Below are 16,408 nucleotides of genomic sequence, written 5' to 3'. Positions count from 1 at the left end.
CCCGGTGGCAAATGCTTTGTGGCCCGGTACCAGTCCACGGCCCGGTGGTTGGAGACCGCTGATATACTGTATTTCTGAGAATGGAAAGACAGTGGTGTTCCCTCAAGCCTATTGCTCTTGTTCTTTTTGGGAGGTGTGATCACAACTTGAATGAGCAACTACAGTGCCTTTAGTAGAGGACATACACTGCAGCTTAGTGGAGAGAATTATTAATTAGGTTGGTTAATGAGGTGCTGAACAAGTTGGCTGTTTTCACTCTCTTCAGATTTTTTGGTGCCACACCAATCCAGGCAAGTGGAGAATATTTCAATCACACTCCTGATATGTGTCCTGTTGGTTGTAAAATGACAGTGGACCATCAAGAGGCAAATCAATTAATGGTAGGACACCCAGCCTGTCATCAGTTTTTTGGGTGTTACTGTGTCTAGCCCAGTTGAGTTTCTAAATAATGGTGAAACACAGCGTGGAATTCAGCATCTGAATATTAAGGATGGGTAGTCAGATTTTGTTTTGTTGAAGATGGTGATAACCTGATATTTTTGTAGAATTAATTTTATCTACAAGATTTCAGGCTATGCACCTTGTTATATGCATGCGGACATGGGTTATATTATTTTCCAATGAGTTGGTAATGGAATTGAACATTGCAACTTCCCAGCTCGTGATGAAACAACTGATCATAGCTCGCAGGGCACCATCTTCTGGAACACTTGTAGTAATGTCCTGGAACTGACTGATTTCAAACAACCTTTGGATGAACTACAAACTGATCCATTAAAATGCTTTCTCCTTGACTTTAGCTTTACCAGGGTGTTTTGATGCTACATTAAGTTAAATGTTCCCTTGATCTCAAGGAAAGTTACTCTTACCTCATCTCTGGAGTTCAATTCTTTAGTCCGATTTGAAACAGCTGAAGCTATGGAGCTGGTCTTTCTGACTAAACCTACCCACCAATGCCAACTTGGGTTACCAGTGAGAAAGCACCCCTTGACAATGACTTTTACCACTTTGCTGATATAGTGTAGACACAGTGTTTAACAATTAGCCAGATTAAATTTGATTTGTCCTGCATTTTGAGTTTGCATTTTTTAAATACTTTCACAATTAGCATATTCATGATTTCATAAGACACTGAAGGGCGTCCTTCATGTGAATACAGGACTTTGCTTCCACAAGTCCAATCAGTGGTTACTTCCACCAAGGCTATCATTGGGAGATGCAGCCTGCAAAAGGTAAATAAGCAAGGTTACGTAGGGATATTCCTTGTACTGGTCAACTCATTACCGGCCACAAATCTGGTCTGGCATCATGTACTTCAGGACTTGGCTAGCTTGGTCTAAGGTGGTGCTGCAAAGCCACTCTTGTGACTGTCTTCTTTCAGGGCTTCTGCTAAGGATTGCTCAACATAGAGGAGCTCTGATTCATCTGCTGAGGGAGGATGACTGTTAATCCAGGTTTCTGGATTCTTGTCTGGTATTCATTGTACATATGTATTCTAACTTACTTTCGCCCACAACTGGAGGATGTTTCTTCATCAGTCTGGATCATAAGCTCTGGAATCTTTTTTGAAAATCAGTTTCATTTTCCTTCTTTGTCTTCTTAAAATTTTAATATTCTAAATTAATCTTCAGTTCACACCCCTAATTTCTGTGCCTGACAGTAAAGAGAATGTGTGCGTACGCATGTATGTGGGTGTAGGGGAGAGAGTAGGAGGAGGAATGCAGAATTAACAAGTATTATGGGCACAGATGAATCCATGGTGAACAGATTGGGTGCCTTTGAAGTGAGAAGAGATATTTAGATAGAGATGCTAATTCTACAAATGAGCAGGCAATCATGGAATAGGATAACCAAGCACTCCATTGAAGGAATGGCATTGGTGGAGGACAACATGGTTAAATTGATTCAAAGGTGGAAAAGGAAGGGAGTGAGTATTATATAGTTGTTCTGATGCAAATGAAAGGGGTAATTCATCTAAACTGAGACTGCAGGAGAGATGGGCTCACACTTCAGCTGATAGACTCAAGACTTTGGAAAAGGGAGTTTTAAGTTTTTATTTTAAAAAACACCTTAATGGTGAGGTATTTTTTTGAAAAGGGAGAAGCTGGCTGCTTTGTAAAATGCCAACACATTTTGTTTTCAAAAGGGGAGGTCAAGACTAAGCAGCAATTCCAGCAACTCTTAACTTTTTTGAAAACAAGACATTCACACACAGTTGAACCTTGGGTGCTTAAAATGGGAGGATGTGGGATAACAATTCAGAGATGAGCAGTAGCTCTGCCAATGTAACTTGCTTTGTTTCACCGTGCTAGCTCATATATTTTGAAATGATTTGTGATACTGATTTGGTTAAACACTTGGGTAAAAGTAACCTCAAAATGTTAAGTGAGAAACAACAATATCAGTACAATCTTATGACTAAAAAATTTGATGATATGATAGGTAAGCGTGAATTCTACATAAACCGCTGTGTCATCAGAAAATCAATACGAAAGAGCAAGCCATAACTATACAAGAATGAAAGCACTGTTCTTGTCAACAGAGGCAGAATATGTTATTGAGCCATTGAGGAAGACAAGGAGGGACAATGTATATCATCTTCCTAAATAAACCATCTTGAACTTTATTGGTTTGCTAACTATCCTGTGGGAAAAAAAACATCTTATGCTCCAGAACCAAATGATTTTTTTTCTTCTAAATACTTATAAGAAACTACGTAAGAACAAGTGATGGAACTGAAGTTTCCAGAAGTTCAACATGCTCTGTAGCTACCATTATTTTTTTAAAAAAGAGAGTTTGTTGTTATGCAAATGATAAGCATGTTTGTTTGAGTCACAAAGATTAGTGGAGTTGTAGACAGCAAGGATGTCTGTCTAAGGATATGGCGAGCCATCGATCAGCTGGAAAATTGGATGCATCTATGATAATTGGAATTTAATCCAGACAAATGCAAGGCAAGCATTCTGGATTGTCTAATGCTGGCCAGACATACAAAGTAAATCGGAAAGACCTTAGGAGCATTGATGTACAGCAGGATCCTTGAGTGCAAGTTCATAGCTTTCTGAAAATAGGTGAATAATAAAGACATTTAGCTTGCTTGCCTTCATGGACAGGGGTATTGATGATTAGAGTTAGGACATCATGTTGCAGTTTTACAAGTCATTGGTTAGGCCACTTACAATGTGATATGCAGTTCTGGTCACCATAGTATAGAAAGGATGTGGTAGCACTAGAAAGTTGCCAAGAATGGAGGGCTTTAGTTACAAGGAGAGACTAGATAGGATGGGATTGTTTTCACTGGAACACAGGAGGCTAAGAGGCTAACCTTAGCTGCTTATAAAATTATAAGCGGCATAGATACCAGAGACGGTCAATCTTTTTATGGTGAGGGGGAAATACTTACAGGAAATTTGAATTTTTTTTCCCACAATTCATAAGTTGATTAAGATTGCTCCCCACGCACATGCTTGTTCTTCTGGAATCATGGTTTCATTGACAGCTACAGCCAATAATCAATTTGTATCCAGTAAGTTCCCACAATTCTCTCTTGGATGTTAATGCAATAAACAGATCTTCAGGTAATAGATCACTTCGATGGGGAAAGTTACAGCTATGCAGCCTTTGCCACCATTCTTCTACACAGTTAATAGACTAGAATTCAAACAACCTCAAAGTGTTACAAATTATATTACACCTAACAAATTACTTTGAAATGTCATGCAAGAAACATGGCATCCAATGTGCACTAGTAATGCCCCAAAAACAATGTAAGATTAACTGTTTTAGTGATGCAGGTTGGGAAAAAGTGTTGTCAATACATGGGGGGGGGGGGCGAGGGAAGACTCGATTTTCTTTTAAATAAATAGATTTGAGAAATATTTCAACTGATTTTGCATTGAAGATCTGAATACTTACTCAGACACTGATCACACAAGACTATTTGTAAATAACACTGAAAATATATACCTGTGCTATAGTGGCAAGCTGTGCTTGTGTCTGCACCGCTAGCTGGTGAGTTTCTGCTTCTGAAATTGCAGTGTCACCATGCTGAGTTTCTGTACTGGAATCCATAGTTACCTGCAATACCAGAAAATGTGGAATGAAATCATGTTAAAAGGCAAAGTTGGCAGCATATACTGCAGAGTCAAGCAGGAAGTGACTGCAATTACTTATTTGACAAGTTATTACAAAACTTGATTACTTTCCAATGTGTACACATTCATATTCTTTTCTTTACAACACGAAAGGTTATGTGTGTAAAAGCAGAAATTGTTTCCACTGACAAAGATTGCAGGCAATTAAGAGCCAGAAGTGAGAAAATAACTCTTTTTAGAACATGAGGGCAGAAAATCCAGAATAGAATAGCCAGAAGGATGATGGTGATAGATTGAATTTTAGCTTTCAGAAAGGAATATATAAATATATTTGGGGTTGGGAAAAAAGAATCACAGAATTCTGAGCAAGGAATTGGAAAGTAAGAATTAATAGCAATAAATTAGGACCATCACACACTGAATGCATGAAATTAGTAAAAATGCAAGTCTTTACATTTAATCATGCCTATTAAAATCAAAAGGGCTGAAATTCTGGGAAACAAATATCCCCAAAGGCAATATAAAACACATTACATTGTCTATAAGATATTAAAGAACAGATTTCCACATTAGATCTTTTGCTACCAGACAGCCTCCAACACACTTTCCACACCCACTTTGTCACCTCATTAACTGTGCTAATTTTATTCATGGCAAGGGGAAGTTCCTGGAAGCTTGAGGAATCAATGTTCATGCCATCAGGTCGGAGGCTACACAGATGGAATACAGGGTGTTGTTCCTCCAAATTAAGTGGAGCCTCATCACGACAGTACAGGAGGCCATGGATAGACATATTGGAATGGCAAGTGGGATTAAAATGAATGGCCACTGGGAGATCCCACTTTTTCTGGTGGATAGAGTGTAGATGCTCGATGAAACGGTCTCCCAATCTACATTGTACCTACGGTGCAGTGATTTTGTGCTTGAAATATTTAACTATGCCTCTTAAGCATCCGATGTCAAGTCCTGGGCCATCAGCCAAGCAACAGAGAACCGCTTTAATACTTGAAAAAAAGGTGTTGGAAATTATAAACAGGGCGGCGACAGGTGAAGGTAACAAGCTCTGGGATGCTACTCTGTGCAGTTGCGGGCTATAATAGCTGAGTTAGGTATCACACCAAAGCAGGTGTTTAATGCAGACAAGACTAGGCTTTTTTGGAAGTGTATGCCAAAATGCATTTACATAAGTAAGGATGAAAAAACTGCGTCAGGTTTCAAGGCAGCAAAGGATAGATTGACTTTGTTTATGTGTTCCAATGCCGAAGAAAACTGTAAGATGAAGCCTCTCTTAGTTTACCATTCACTAGACCCCCATGCTCTTAAGGGTTTGAGTAAGAAGCCTCTCAATGGAGCGTGGAAATCAATTTGGGCAGTGTGTGTGCACACCCTCAAAGGGTTTCCTGCCGTCACTGCACCTGTCCAGGATTGTGTGACCCTGGGTCGTAAAATTGGTGGGGAAGGATTCTCAGATCTCGAGACTGCTGACGTGGTAGAACTCCTGGATTCTCATGATGAAGAATTAAGTGTAGATGACCTTCTGCGTTTAACTCAGACTGAAGGTGATAACGATGAAGAAGAAAGTGTCAAGCTGCAGGTGAAGGATTTTACAGTAAAACAACTGGCAGAATTTTTTAAGGCTGTGGAATACTTGGCACAAATGGCGATGGGCATGGACCCAAGCTTAGAACGGAGTCAGCATTTCAGTCATTCCCTGCAGTCAAGCATCTTCCCTACAAGCAAATTTATGCCGAAAAACAAAATGCTGCCAAGCAAACAACCCTCACCACTTTCTTCAAACCGATGTCACCTCCTGCTGCCGGCAGTTCTGAGAGTTCTGTGAGTCTTCCTTCACCCCTTGCTGTCCTTGATGATCCTGACGACAAATAACCATCCACCTTATCCATGTAAAGCTGCCTGACACCACTGCACAACCACTCATCTCCCGGAGCGAACACACCTGCCACTGTTGGTTGGTGAGTACTGTACACCCTAGTATGTTAACTTTCTATGATTTATTACATTGAATATTACCTTGAATATTACCTTAAATTGATGAAGTATAATACAAATGTTGCCTTGTGGTACTGCTTTTGTGTCGTATTGGTATGAAAATGTGAATAAATTACAGATAAAACATATTTAGGAAGCCTCCAGAACGCATCCCTATTTTCTCCATTTAAATAATTATTCACATTATGTGTCGACTTCAAGGAACGTATCCCCTGCATATAACGAAGATAGGGTGTAGTTGACACTTCTGGCTGGGACCCTTCATCAGGACTGGAGAAAAAAAGATGAGGAATCAGAGGAAGAAGGTGGAGGGAGGGTGAAATATTACCACACAGCTTTCTGAATATTCCCATGTTGATTCCAAATCTCAAAGCAAGTAATTTATAGATCTTACATCATATTACAGCAATCCAATGAAAATGACTTAAATATACAGTTGCAAGAAAAAGTTTGTGAATCCTTTGCAAATGTCTGGTTTTCTGCATTAATCACTCATAATATGTGGTCTGATCTTCACCTAAGTCACAATAATAAACAAACACAATCTGCCTAAACTAATAACACACAAACAATTGTACTTCTCATCAATACTGAATACACCATTTAAGCAATCACAGTTTAGGTTCAGAAAAGTATGTGAACCTCTGGGGTAATGCCTTCTACAAAAGCTATTTGAAGCCAGATGTTCCAATCAATGAGATGAGATTCAAGGTGTGCCTTGTAGAGGTGCCCTGCCCAAAAAAAAACACTGACAGAACCTGCTCTTCTCAAGAAAGATCTGTTTACATGCACCATGGCTCAATCAAAACAACTTGCAGAGAACCTCAGAAGAATTGTAGATTCTAAAAGCATTTCTAAAGACCTGAGTGTTCATCAATCCACAGTAAGAGAAATTGTCTCCAAAGGGAGGAATTTCAGTAGTTGCTACTCTCCCTAGGATTGGGCATCTTGCAAAGATCAAAGAGCACAACGTGCAATGCTAAAGGAGGTGAAAAAGAACCCCAGGGTAACAGTAAAAAATCTCAGAAATCTCTAGAACTTGCTTAAGTTTCTGTTTACGTGTCCTCTATAAGAAAAACACCGAACAAAAATGGTGTTCATGGAAGGACATCACAGAGGAAATCACGGCTCTCCAAAAAAAAACACATTGCTGCATGTCTAAGTTTGTAAAAGACTGCCTGGATGTTCCACAACACTTCTGGGACAATGCTCTGTGGACATATGAGACAAAAGTTGAACATTATGACAGAAATGTTATGTTTGGAAGAAAAGGAACACTGCACACCAACACCAAAACCTCATCCCAACTGTGAAGCATGGTGGAAGGAGCATCATGGTTTGGGGTTGCTTTAGAGCTTCTGGGCCTGGACAGCTTGCAATCATTGAGCAAACAATAAATGCAAAATTTCATCAAGCCATTTTACAGCAGAATGTCAAGGTAGCAGTCTGTCATGTGAAGCTTAATAGAGGTTGGATGATGCAACAAGACAATATCTGAAACAACTCTACTTTTTTGTTTCATAACTAACATTATGGCAGCTACTTTAGGGTGCTGCACATTCAGAGATTCAAAATTATATTCAGTTAATTAAATTATTAATCAACAAGAAAAATACCATTGGAAATGTTGACAAAGCACCTCGTTGAATTACACTGGATCTAGTAAAATGTTCATTTTCGTCTAGTTCTAATCTTTATGCAATTCCAGACCTACATATGTTTGAGGTTGTCTCTTAACTGCCCTCTAAAATTTTCTAGTAAGTCAAAAAAAGCTGACTTGCCAATAATTCGTGTATCAAGACTCTTTTTATAAAAAGACCACTTACCCATTTTAGTGTCTTAAACATCTTACAACCACATTTATCCCAGTCCATTTATCTGCAGTCACTTTTACCAAATATCATTTTTAAAACCATATTTCACAAAGAAATTATTTATTCTTGCAAGGTGTGAATGGAGCCAAGTAAAAGGAAAATAGGACCTGGAATCTTGTAGAATTTCAAATTTATCATGTGTTTTGTGTCTGCACTGTTCAGCACAGCAAACATAAAGGTCACTTTATGACCAACAACTCCACCATTAAAAAATAAATGGGATTTGATTGTTCTAGTTTTAACCAATAAATATTGTAAAAGCATCACCGAACACCTATGGGTAAAGTCATGCAGTTTTATTTCTACTAATATAATTGTGCCTGTAAAAAAAATGTCAGCCATGCAGAATTAGTATTTTCATTATTTTTAAATTCCATATCTGGCTTTTAAAATACAAGCTACCGATTAATCCTACTTGTGAGAATACTGACCCGAGTCAGTACTACGGGAGAAGTGAAAAGGGCCAGAAATGGAAAACAGACGGAAATTAGGGTGAACCATCAAATAAATAAGATACTTATTAATAAATATTCAAGGTGAAACAAATGTTACCACCAATTTGATATAATTCAAATACATCTTTTGAAATTAATCAAAGTTGAGAAGCATTGATCGAGTGGATAGTCAGAGGCTTTTTCCCAGGGCTGAAATGGCTAACACGAGAGGGCATAGTTTTAAGGTGCTTGGAAGCAGGTACAGAGGAGATGTCAGGGGTAAGTTATTTTTTTTTTTACGCAGAGAGTGGTGAGTGCATGGAATGGGCTGCTGGCAACGATGGTGAAGGCAGATACGATAGGGTCTTTTCAGAGACTCCTGGATAGGAGTAAAAAAAATTATATGGGACCACATAGTGACTTTATCACAGCTCGGGGCATACTGGAGTTTGGAATTCAACTCCAGTGCCTTTCTGTGACATGTATGTCCTCCCCATGGATTGCGTGGGTTTTCCCTGTTTCACCACACAGTCCAAAGATAGACAGGGTAGGTTAACTGCCTGTTGTAAATTGTCCTGTGATTAGGTTATGAGTCACTGAGGTTGTGGGGTTGCTGGGGTGGCATGGCTTGAAGGGCCTACTCCACGCTGTATAATAAATTATAAACGAAAAAAAAGTAAATAAATAAAAAGCAGAATGTTTCAAGCCCAGAAGACACAAAATAAAATTTTGTCAAGCACCCAATTAATGAAAAGATTAAATATATCCATGTCAATTGCTGTAAAGTTCTGAAAAGATTTTGCAAACCATTGGAGAAGCGCCACACATATTTTGATACAACTTCAATTACCACTGCAATATACAGACCTCTTTGTTTCCAGGTTTAACTGGGTCAAGTAATTCACATAATATGTTCAGCAAATTTATTCTTCTTTTATAAGTCAAGAGCTGTAACATTTTTATACATCACAAAGACAAGTTTATGAATATTACATGGTGGTCATTTTGTGCTGCAAGTATAACTACATTCCTGATACTGTCTTGTGTACAGTGTTTAAATGGTCAACACATGGTAATTAAATAAGCCAATCTTAAGAATATTTATCTCATCTTTAAACAAAATCACTTTCTCCCAAAACAGTGGCAAATAATTTAAAAAAAAATTGTTCTGAAATTCCTGGGGGAATGTATCATTTAAAATTATAAGAATGGAGCTCAACATACATAATTGCACATGCAACCCCAAGATGAACAGCCACCTTAATGTTTGAAGGAAACTTGCTTTTCTATAGTGCACTCTCAGAGGACCCAAAGATCTTTTAAAGTGATAGCAGTTTTTCAGCATTCCTATGTTATGAATTCTGTCTGCAGCTGCCTTCCACACCATGAATTGGGTTCAATCCGGAGTGAAATTTGTACTATTGGGTGAGCTCTGGTTATTATTATTAGGTAGCACTATTAGGTAGTGCTCTGGTTTTCTTCCACATCCCAAAAATGTCTGGGGTGTTAGATTAATTGGCTATTGTTAACTGAACTTGGTATGTAGGCAGGGGTAGAAATCTGGGGGAATTGATGGAAATGTTTAAAAAATAAAGTGGGTTAATGTAGGATTACCGTACTGGAGTGCTGGTTGGTTAGTTCAAAGTTAATTTATTATCAAAGTACATATACATCATCAAGTACAACCCTGAGATTCATTTTCTTGTGGGCTTACTCAATAAACTCATTATAGAATAATAACCATAACAGAAACAATGAAAGACTGCACCAACTTGGGAATTCAATCAGTGTGCAAAAATACAACAAAATGTGCAAATACAAAAATAAATACATAAGCAACAAATATTGAGAACATGAGATGAGTTCTTGAATCCGAAGGTTGTGGGAACATTTCAATAATGGGGCAAGTGAAGTTATCTCCTTTGGTTCAGGAGTCTGATGGTTAAGGGTTAATAACTGCTCCTGAACCTAGTGCTGTGAGTCCTGAGGCTCCTGTACCTTCTTCCTGATGGCAGCAACAAGAAAAGAGCATGTCTTGAGTGCACTCTACTTCCTTAAGATTTTGTGAACATTCAGCGTGACATCTAAAACTTTAACTAACTTCTGTAGATGTGTATTGGAGAGTATATTGACTGGCTCCATCACAGACTGGTATGGAATCACCAATGATCCCTGTTTTCCTGCAACAATGCTTCATATAGATGTGCTCATTGGTGGGGAGGACTTTACACAATGTGGACTGGACTGTATCCACTACTTTTTGTAGAATTTTCCATTGAAGGGTATTGGTGATTCCATACCAGTCTGTGATGGAGCCAGCACTGGCATTATTTCTTTGTAATTGGACTTAACGTGCTAGGCCCAGGAAAGGTCTTCTGAAATAACAACACCATCAAGTTGCTGACCCTCTCCACTTCCGATACTCCAATGTGGACTGGCTCATGGGCCTCTGGTTTCCTCCACCTGAAGCCAATAATCAGCTCCATGGTCTTGCTGACATTGAATAAGAGGTTGTTGTTGTGGCACCGCTCAACCAGATTTGCACTCAGGATGAGGTCTTTTATTCCAGGACAAAGAAGATGTCTTCCTTTTTTAAAGAAAGGGGTTTCCCTTCTTCCACCATCAAATCTGCTCTCAAACTCATCTCCCCCATTTCATACACATCTGCTCTCACTCCATCCTCACCCGCCACCCCACTAGGGATAGGGGTCCTCACCTACCACCCCACCAGCCTCCGGGTCCAACATATAATTCTCTATAACTTCCGCCACCTCCAACGGGATCCCACCACCAAGCACATCTTTCTCTCCCCCCCCCCCGCTTCTTTCTGCAGGGATTGCTCCCTACGCGACTCCCTTGTCCATTTGTCCCCCCAACCCCTTCCAACCGATCCCCCTCCCGGCACTTATCCTTATAAGCGGAACAAGTGCTACACATGCCCTTACACTTCCTCCCTCACCACCATTCAGGGCCCCAGACAGTCTTTCCAGGTGAGGCGACACTTCACCTGTGAGTCGGCTGGTGTGATATACTGCGTCCCGTGCTTCCGGTGCCGCCTTCTATATATTGGTGAGACCCAACGCAGACTGGGAGACCGTTTCGCTGAACACCTATGCTCTGTTCGCCAGAGAAAGCAGGATCTCCCAGTGTCCACACATTTTAATTCCACATCCCATTCCCATTCTGATATGTCTATCCACGGCCTCCTCTACTGTCAAGATGAAGCCACACTCAGGTTGGAGGAACACCACCTTATATTCTGCCTGGGTAGCCTCCAACCTGATGGCATGAACATTGACTTCTCTAACTTCCGTTAATGCTCCTCCTCCCCTTCTTACCCCATCCCTTATTTATTTATTTATCTTCCTTTTTTCTCTCTCTCTGTCCCTCTCAGAATAACTCCTTGCCTGCTCTCCATCTTCCTCTGGTGCTCCCCTCCCCCTTTCTTTCTCCCTGGACCTCCCGTCCCATGATCCTCTCCCTCCTCCAGCCTTGTATCCCTTTTGCCAATCAACTTTCCAGCTCTTAGCTCTATTCCTCCCCCTCCTGTCTTCTCCTATCATTTTGGATCTCCCCCTCCCACTTTCAAATCTCTTACTATCTCTTCTTTCAGTTAGTCCTGACGAAGGGTCTCAGCCCAAAATGTCGACTGTGCTTCTTGCTATGGATGCTGTCTGGCTTGCTGCGTTCCACCAGCATTTTGTGTGTGCTGCTTGAATCTCCAGCATCTGCAGATTTCCTCATGTTAATGAAATTTATTAACCTCTACTCAAAAACATAGAAAAGTAAACAAACGACTAACTTAAACGGAAGCTAACAGTGTTAGGCGTCTTTAGTTATCAGTCAAACTTAAAGACAATTCTTAACAGATCTTACTCAAACACAGTCTTAAAGTGGTAGTTTAAAGAGTCCAAGTGATTTATGAAATAAGTGAGAGGAGAGACTTCCCGAACCAGTGATAAAGAAAAGATGAAACTACTGACGCAGATCCCAGCCGAGAAATGCCTTGTCCGAAGAAATCACGAAGAATAAGATTTCTCACAGTAACTGATCTTTCGCCGGAGGTGGTCACCACACAACACCCAAGACCATGCAGGGGTTAACCAAAAGTGTGTGCCACAATACCCATATGGACCATACCAAATGTCAATCACTGAACGCCGTTGATTTCTTGGGTTCATACGAAGCTGGCCATTCTTCACTCTCTCTCTCTTTCCACGATTACGTAACCACCGACTATGACTCCCCAACAAAAACAACTACGCAACTAACTGCGGTCTCCCCTTTTACACCGGTTGGAACATGCCATCATGTGACATCACATCACCCCACTATCAGGACAATTACATCATGCCAATATCACGGGACAATTACATCATGCTCATGAGATACTCACGGGACAGGTAACAACAGTCATAAATGTAAAGTGATTAGAGCAGAGGGCTAAGCACACAGCCCTGTGGTGCACCTGTGCTGATGGAGATTGCAGAGGAGATGTTGTTGCCAATCCAAACTGACTGGGGTCTGCAAGTGAGGAAATCAAGGATCCGATTGCATAAGGAGGTATTCAGGCCAAGGTGTTGAAGTTCATTGATTACTTCCGAGGGGATGATGGTATTGAGTGTCAAACTGTAATCAATAAAGAGCATCCTGGTGTATGTACCTTGGCTGTCCAGATGTTCCAGGGATGAGTGAAGAGCCAATAAAATGGCACCTATTGTGGACTTGTTGCTCCAGTAGGCAAATTGAAGCAGATCCAAGTTGCTTCTCAGGCAGGAGCTGATATGTTTCATTACCAACCTCTCAAAACACGTCACAGTGGATGTAAGTGCTACTGGACAATAGTCATTGAGGCAGGTTACCATAATTCTTCTAGGGCACCAGTGTAATTGAGGCCTACTTAAAACAAGTGGGTACCTCAGACTGGTGAAGCCAGAGATTAAGGATCTCAGTGAATACTCCACCAGTTGATCAGCATAGGTCTTTAGGCCAGGTTGCCTCATCTGGGCTGGATGCTTTTCATGGATTTACTCTCCTGAAGGCTGCTCGCACATTAGCGTCTGAGACTAAAATCACAGGATATCAGGGGCTGTGGAGTTCGTGATGGTTCCTCCATGTTTTGACAGACTTCACATTAGCATAGACCTTGTGAGCTATAGGGCCTGCTTCCGTGCTAGATTTCCTGATGACTCTATGCAGCAACCAATTAGTACAATAAAGTTTCTTAACAAAACAACATAAATATAAAAATGATACGGGCAAAATATACTTGACAGAGTTGAAATAGATCAACCACAAATGGATGTACTAGATGAATACAATTACTCCTAGCATTCCTATTACTATGGAATAGCCAGACTAAGTAATTTCCTTGTACTAATTTTACTGAATTCCTGCAAGGTTGAATAATTCACAAACTCAACAGATTATATAGCTTGAACACAATGTAAAGATTAAATCCTGAGCCAGGGAAAACAGGGAACAAAACTTGTGCAGAGTTCACTACGGGCCAAAAATGGTCTAAGTAGTGTCTTCTGGTAGATTTACTGGTCACTTGTGGAACACAAGAAATCAGTTTTAAAAATGTAGTGTCCGAAATTAAGATGAAATGTTGGGAACACTCAGCAAGTAGCAACTTATAGAGACACATTTCAGGAACAAGATGATACATCAAACCTTCATCAGAACATCATACTAATAACTTTTAATGCCTCCATCATATATGTTTACTGGTAATTGTTCGATAATACAGCAAAAAGCCCTTGCATCTTAAACATCACGAGATGCTAAGAAAGCAAAAAGATTGTACACTGAACTACTCAAAAAATAAAATCAGGACAGAAATCCAAAGGTTTGGCAAGAGGTAGATATTAAGGAAACAGAGGACAGGTAACTGGAAATATTGAACATTTATCAAATAACTGATAATTGCAATGTGAATGCTAAATATCGCAGAAAAATCCTGTATTTAATGGTCAGGGAATATACTAATTGCACATATGCTGTGAGACAAAGTAGCACACTAAAATAATATGTAGGCAACCTGTGTGTAAGCCAGGATTTTAGTTCCTCAATCTTATGTAAAAATACTTTGATATTTTAAATAAAGTGAAATTCCCAACAATGAAACACCCCCAAAGGCAAGTTAAAAACAGAAAAAAAATCAGCGACAGAAACAAATCTTTGATAACCAATGACCAAAGGTTTGGTCAAACCTCAAAAAAGCACCTTGGACTGACAGAATTTAGAGTGTAAACAGAAAAAAAACTTTTCCATGCATAACATGTTAATAGATATACAGAAAATCCTGCTCTCAAAAGGTTATTGATTTTTTTTAAATTAGCATTGTGGCAGTAAGTTTTGTTTGCATCAGTCAACTACTCAGCAAAGCAGAAGGACTCCATCACGAGCCCTTGCTTATACAAATTGCTGCTTTTAAGTGATAGAGATAGATAGATACTTCATCGATCCCAAAGGAAATTCAGTGTCACAGTAGCGTTACAAGTACACAGATGTAGAAATATTGGAAGAGAAGAAGAATAAAAGTTACCTTAAAAATAAGATGCACAAGATTTAAGTCAAAGATGACAAGATTTACAAGATTTTCAAGTTCACATGGATAAGGTTGTAGTGCAAGAATTACTGTAATATTATACAGTAATGGGTGTACATTCACACTGTCCTGATAAAAAGTGATGGTAGTATTGCACAGGGTGTCCATGATAGTAGGGTGAGGTAAACAGAGCTAAACAAAGTTTAAACAGAGCTCTGCTAAGCAGAGGTTAATAACAATCTAACAAGAGGGGGGTCATCACTTAACTAGCTATAGGTTGACTCATTATAGAGACTACTGGCCGAGGGTAAGAATGACCTCTTATAGTGCTCTTTGGAGCAGCACAGTTGACTTAGTCTATTAATGAAAGTGCTCCTCTGTTCAGCCAAGGGAACATTGTCCAGAATATGGAAGTACATGACAGAGACCTTAATGAAGCAGCTTCAGGAAGTAATAAAGTTACTTCTTAATATAGTACTTGGGAACTCCCTTCAGTTATTTGTAAAAATCTTACAATTAAGAAATATCAATTGTTCAATTATTTCTTATTTGAATAATTCAAACTTGCTTGGCCTAAAACCTCTTCTACCAGTGGCACTTAAATGGGCATCTAATTTAATTATGAATTTACAATCCCTTTAACGTACAAGTCATCATAACTTGTAATATTGTACAAAGTCATTTTATTCATTTAAAGAATGCAGATTTTGCAGGCTGCGCTTGCGTTTAATTGGCCATCCCTAATTGTCCTTGAGAAATGACAGTCAGCTGCCTTGTTGAACCTCTGCAGCGGGGGTGCAGTATACTCACAATACTGTTAGACAGGGAATTCCAGGATTTTGAGCATGTGTTTGTGAAGAAACAGCAATACTTTTTCAAGTCAGAATGGTGTGTCTTAGAGAACAACCTCCAGGTGTTCCCTTGTTTTTAAATAGAACATAGAACAGCACAGCAAAGGGACACACACTTTCAGCCATGACGACTAAGCCGATCATGCCAAGTTAAACTAAATCCATCTGTTCACACTTGGGTTACATCGCTACATCACATCTCTTCATGTGTTTGTCTTAATGTCTCTTTACAAGTTGCTCGTGTATCTGTTTTCTTCAGCACCTCCCCAGGTAGTGTTCCATGCACCTACCACAATCCTTGTGAAAAAAAACTTGCCTCACAGTTCTTTAAAACCCACCGCAAATCAACACACCCTAGAACAGCGGTCCCCAACCACCGGGCCGCGGACCGGTGCCAGGCCGCAAAGCATGTGCTACCGGGTCGCGAGGAAACGATATGATTTGGCGATAGGAGTCAGTTGTACCTTTCCTCATTCCCTGTCACGCCCACTGTTGAGCTTGAATGCACACGAGGTCATTACGCACGCGCCATCCATGTCAGCGCAGGAAGAAGATCAGCTCCCCGAGCCTGCAAATGACGGCGGGCTGAAAA

General features: G+C 39.9%; 1 protein-coding gene across 2 annotated transcripts in view; it reads right to left on the bottom strand.

Moving 5' to 3' along the window:
* The window catches only part of creb1b (cAMP responsive element binding protein 1b), a 119,279-nt gene that overhangs the window by 49,138 nt on the left and 53,733 nt on the right, over positions 1-16,408 (bottom strand). Inside the window, exon 2 of one of the 2 annotated variants that reach the window (XM_072261301.1) lies at positions 3,967-4,077. The exons of the other annotated variant lie outside the window; for it this stretch is intronic. Coding sequence (XP_072117402.1) covers positions 3,967-4,071 — 105 coding nt within the window. The 5' untranslated portion in view covers positions 4,072-4,077. The remainder of the gene's footprint in view (positions 1-3,966; positions 4,078-16,408) is intronic. 2 annotated transcript variants of the gene reach the window in all.

The sequence above is a fragment of the Mobula birostris genome, chromosome 6, assembly GCF_030028105.1.
Source record: "Mobula birostris isolate sMobBir1 chromosome 6, sMobBir1.hap1, whole genome shotgun sequence".
NCBI classification, from domain to species: domain Eukaryota; kingdom Metazoa; phylum Chordata; class Chondrichthyes; order Myliobatiformes; family Myliobatidae; genus Mobula; species Mobula birostris.
Note: the sequence above shows the minus strand (reverse complement) of the source record. Positions and strands in the feature narration are given on the sequence as shown.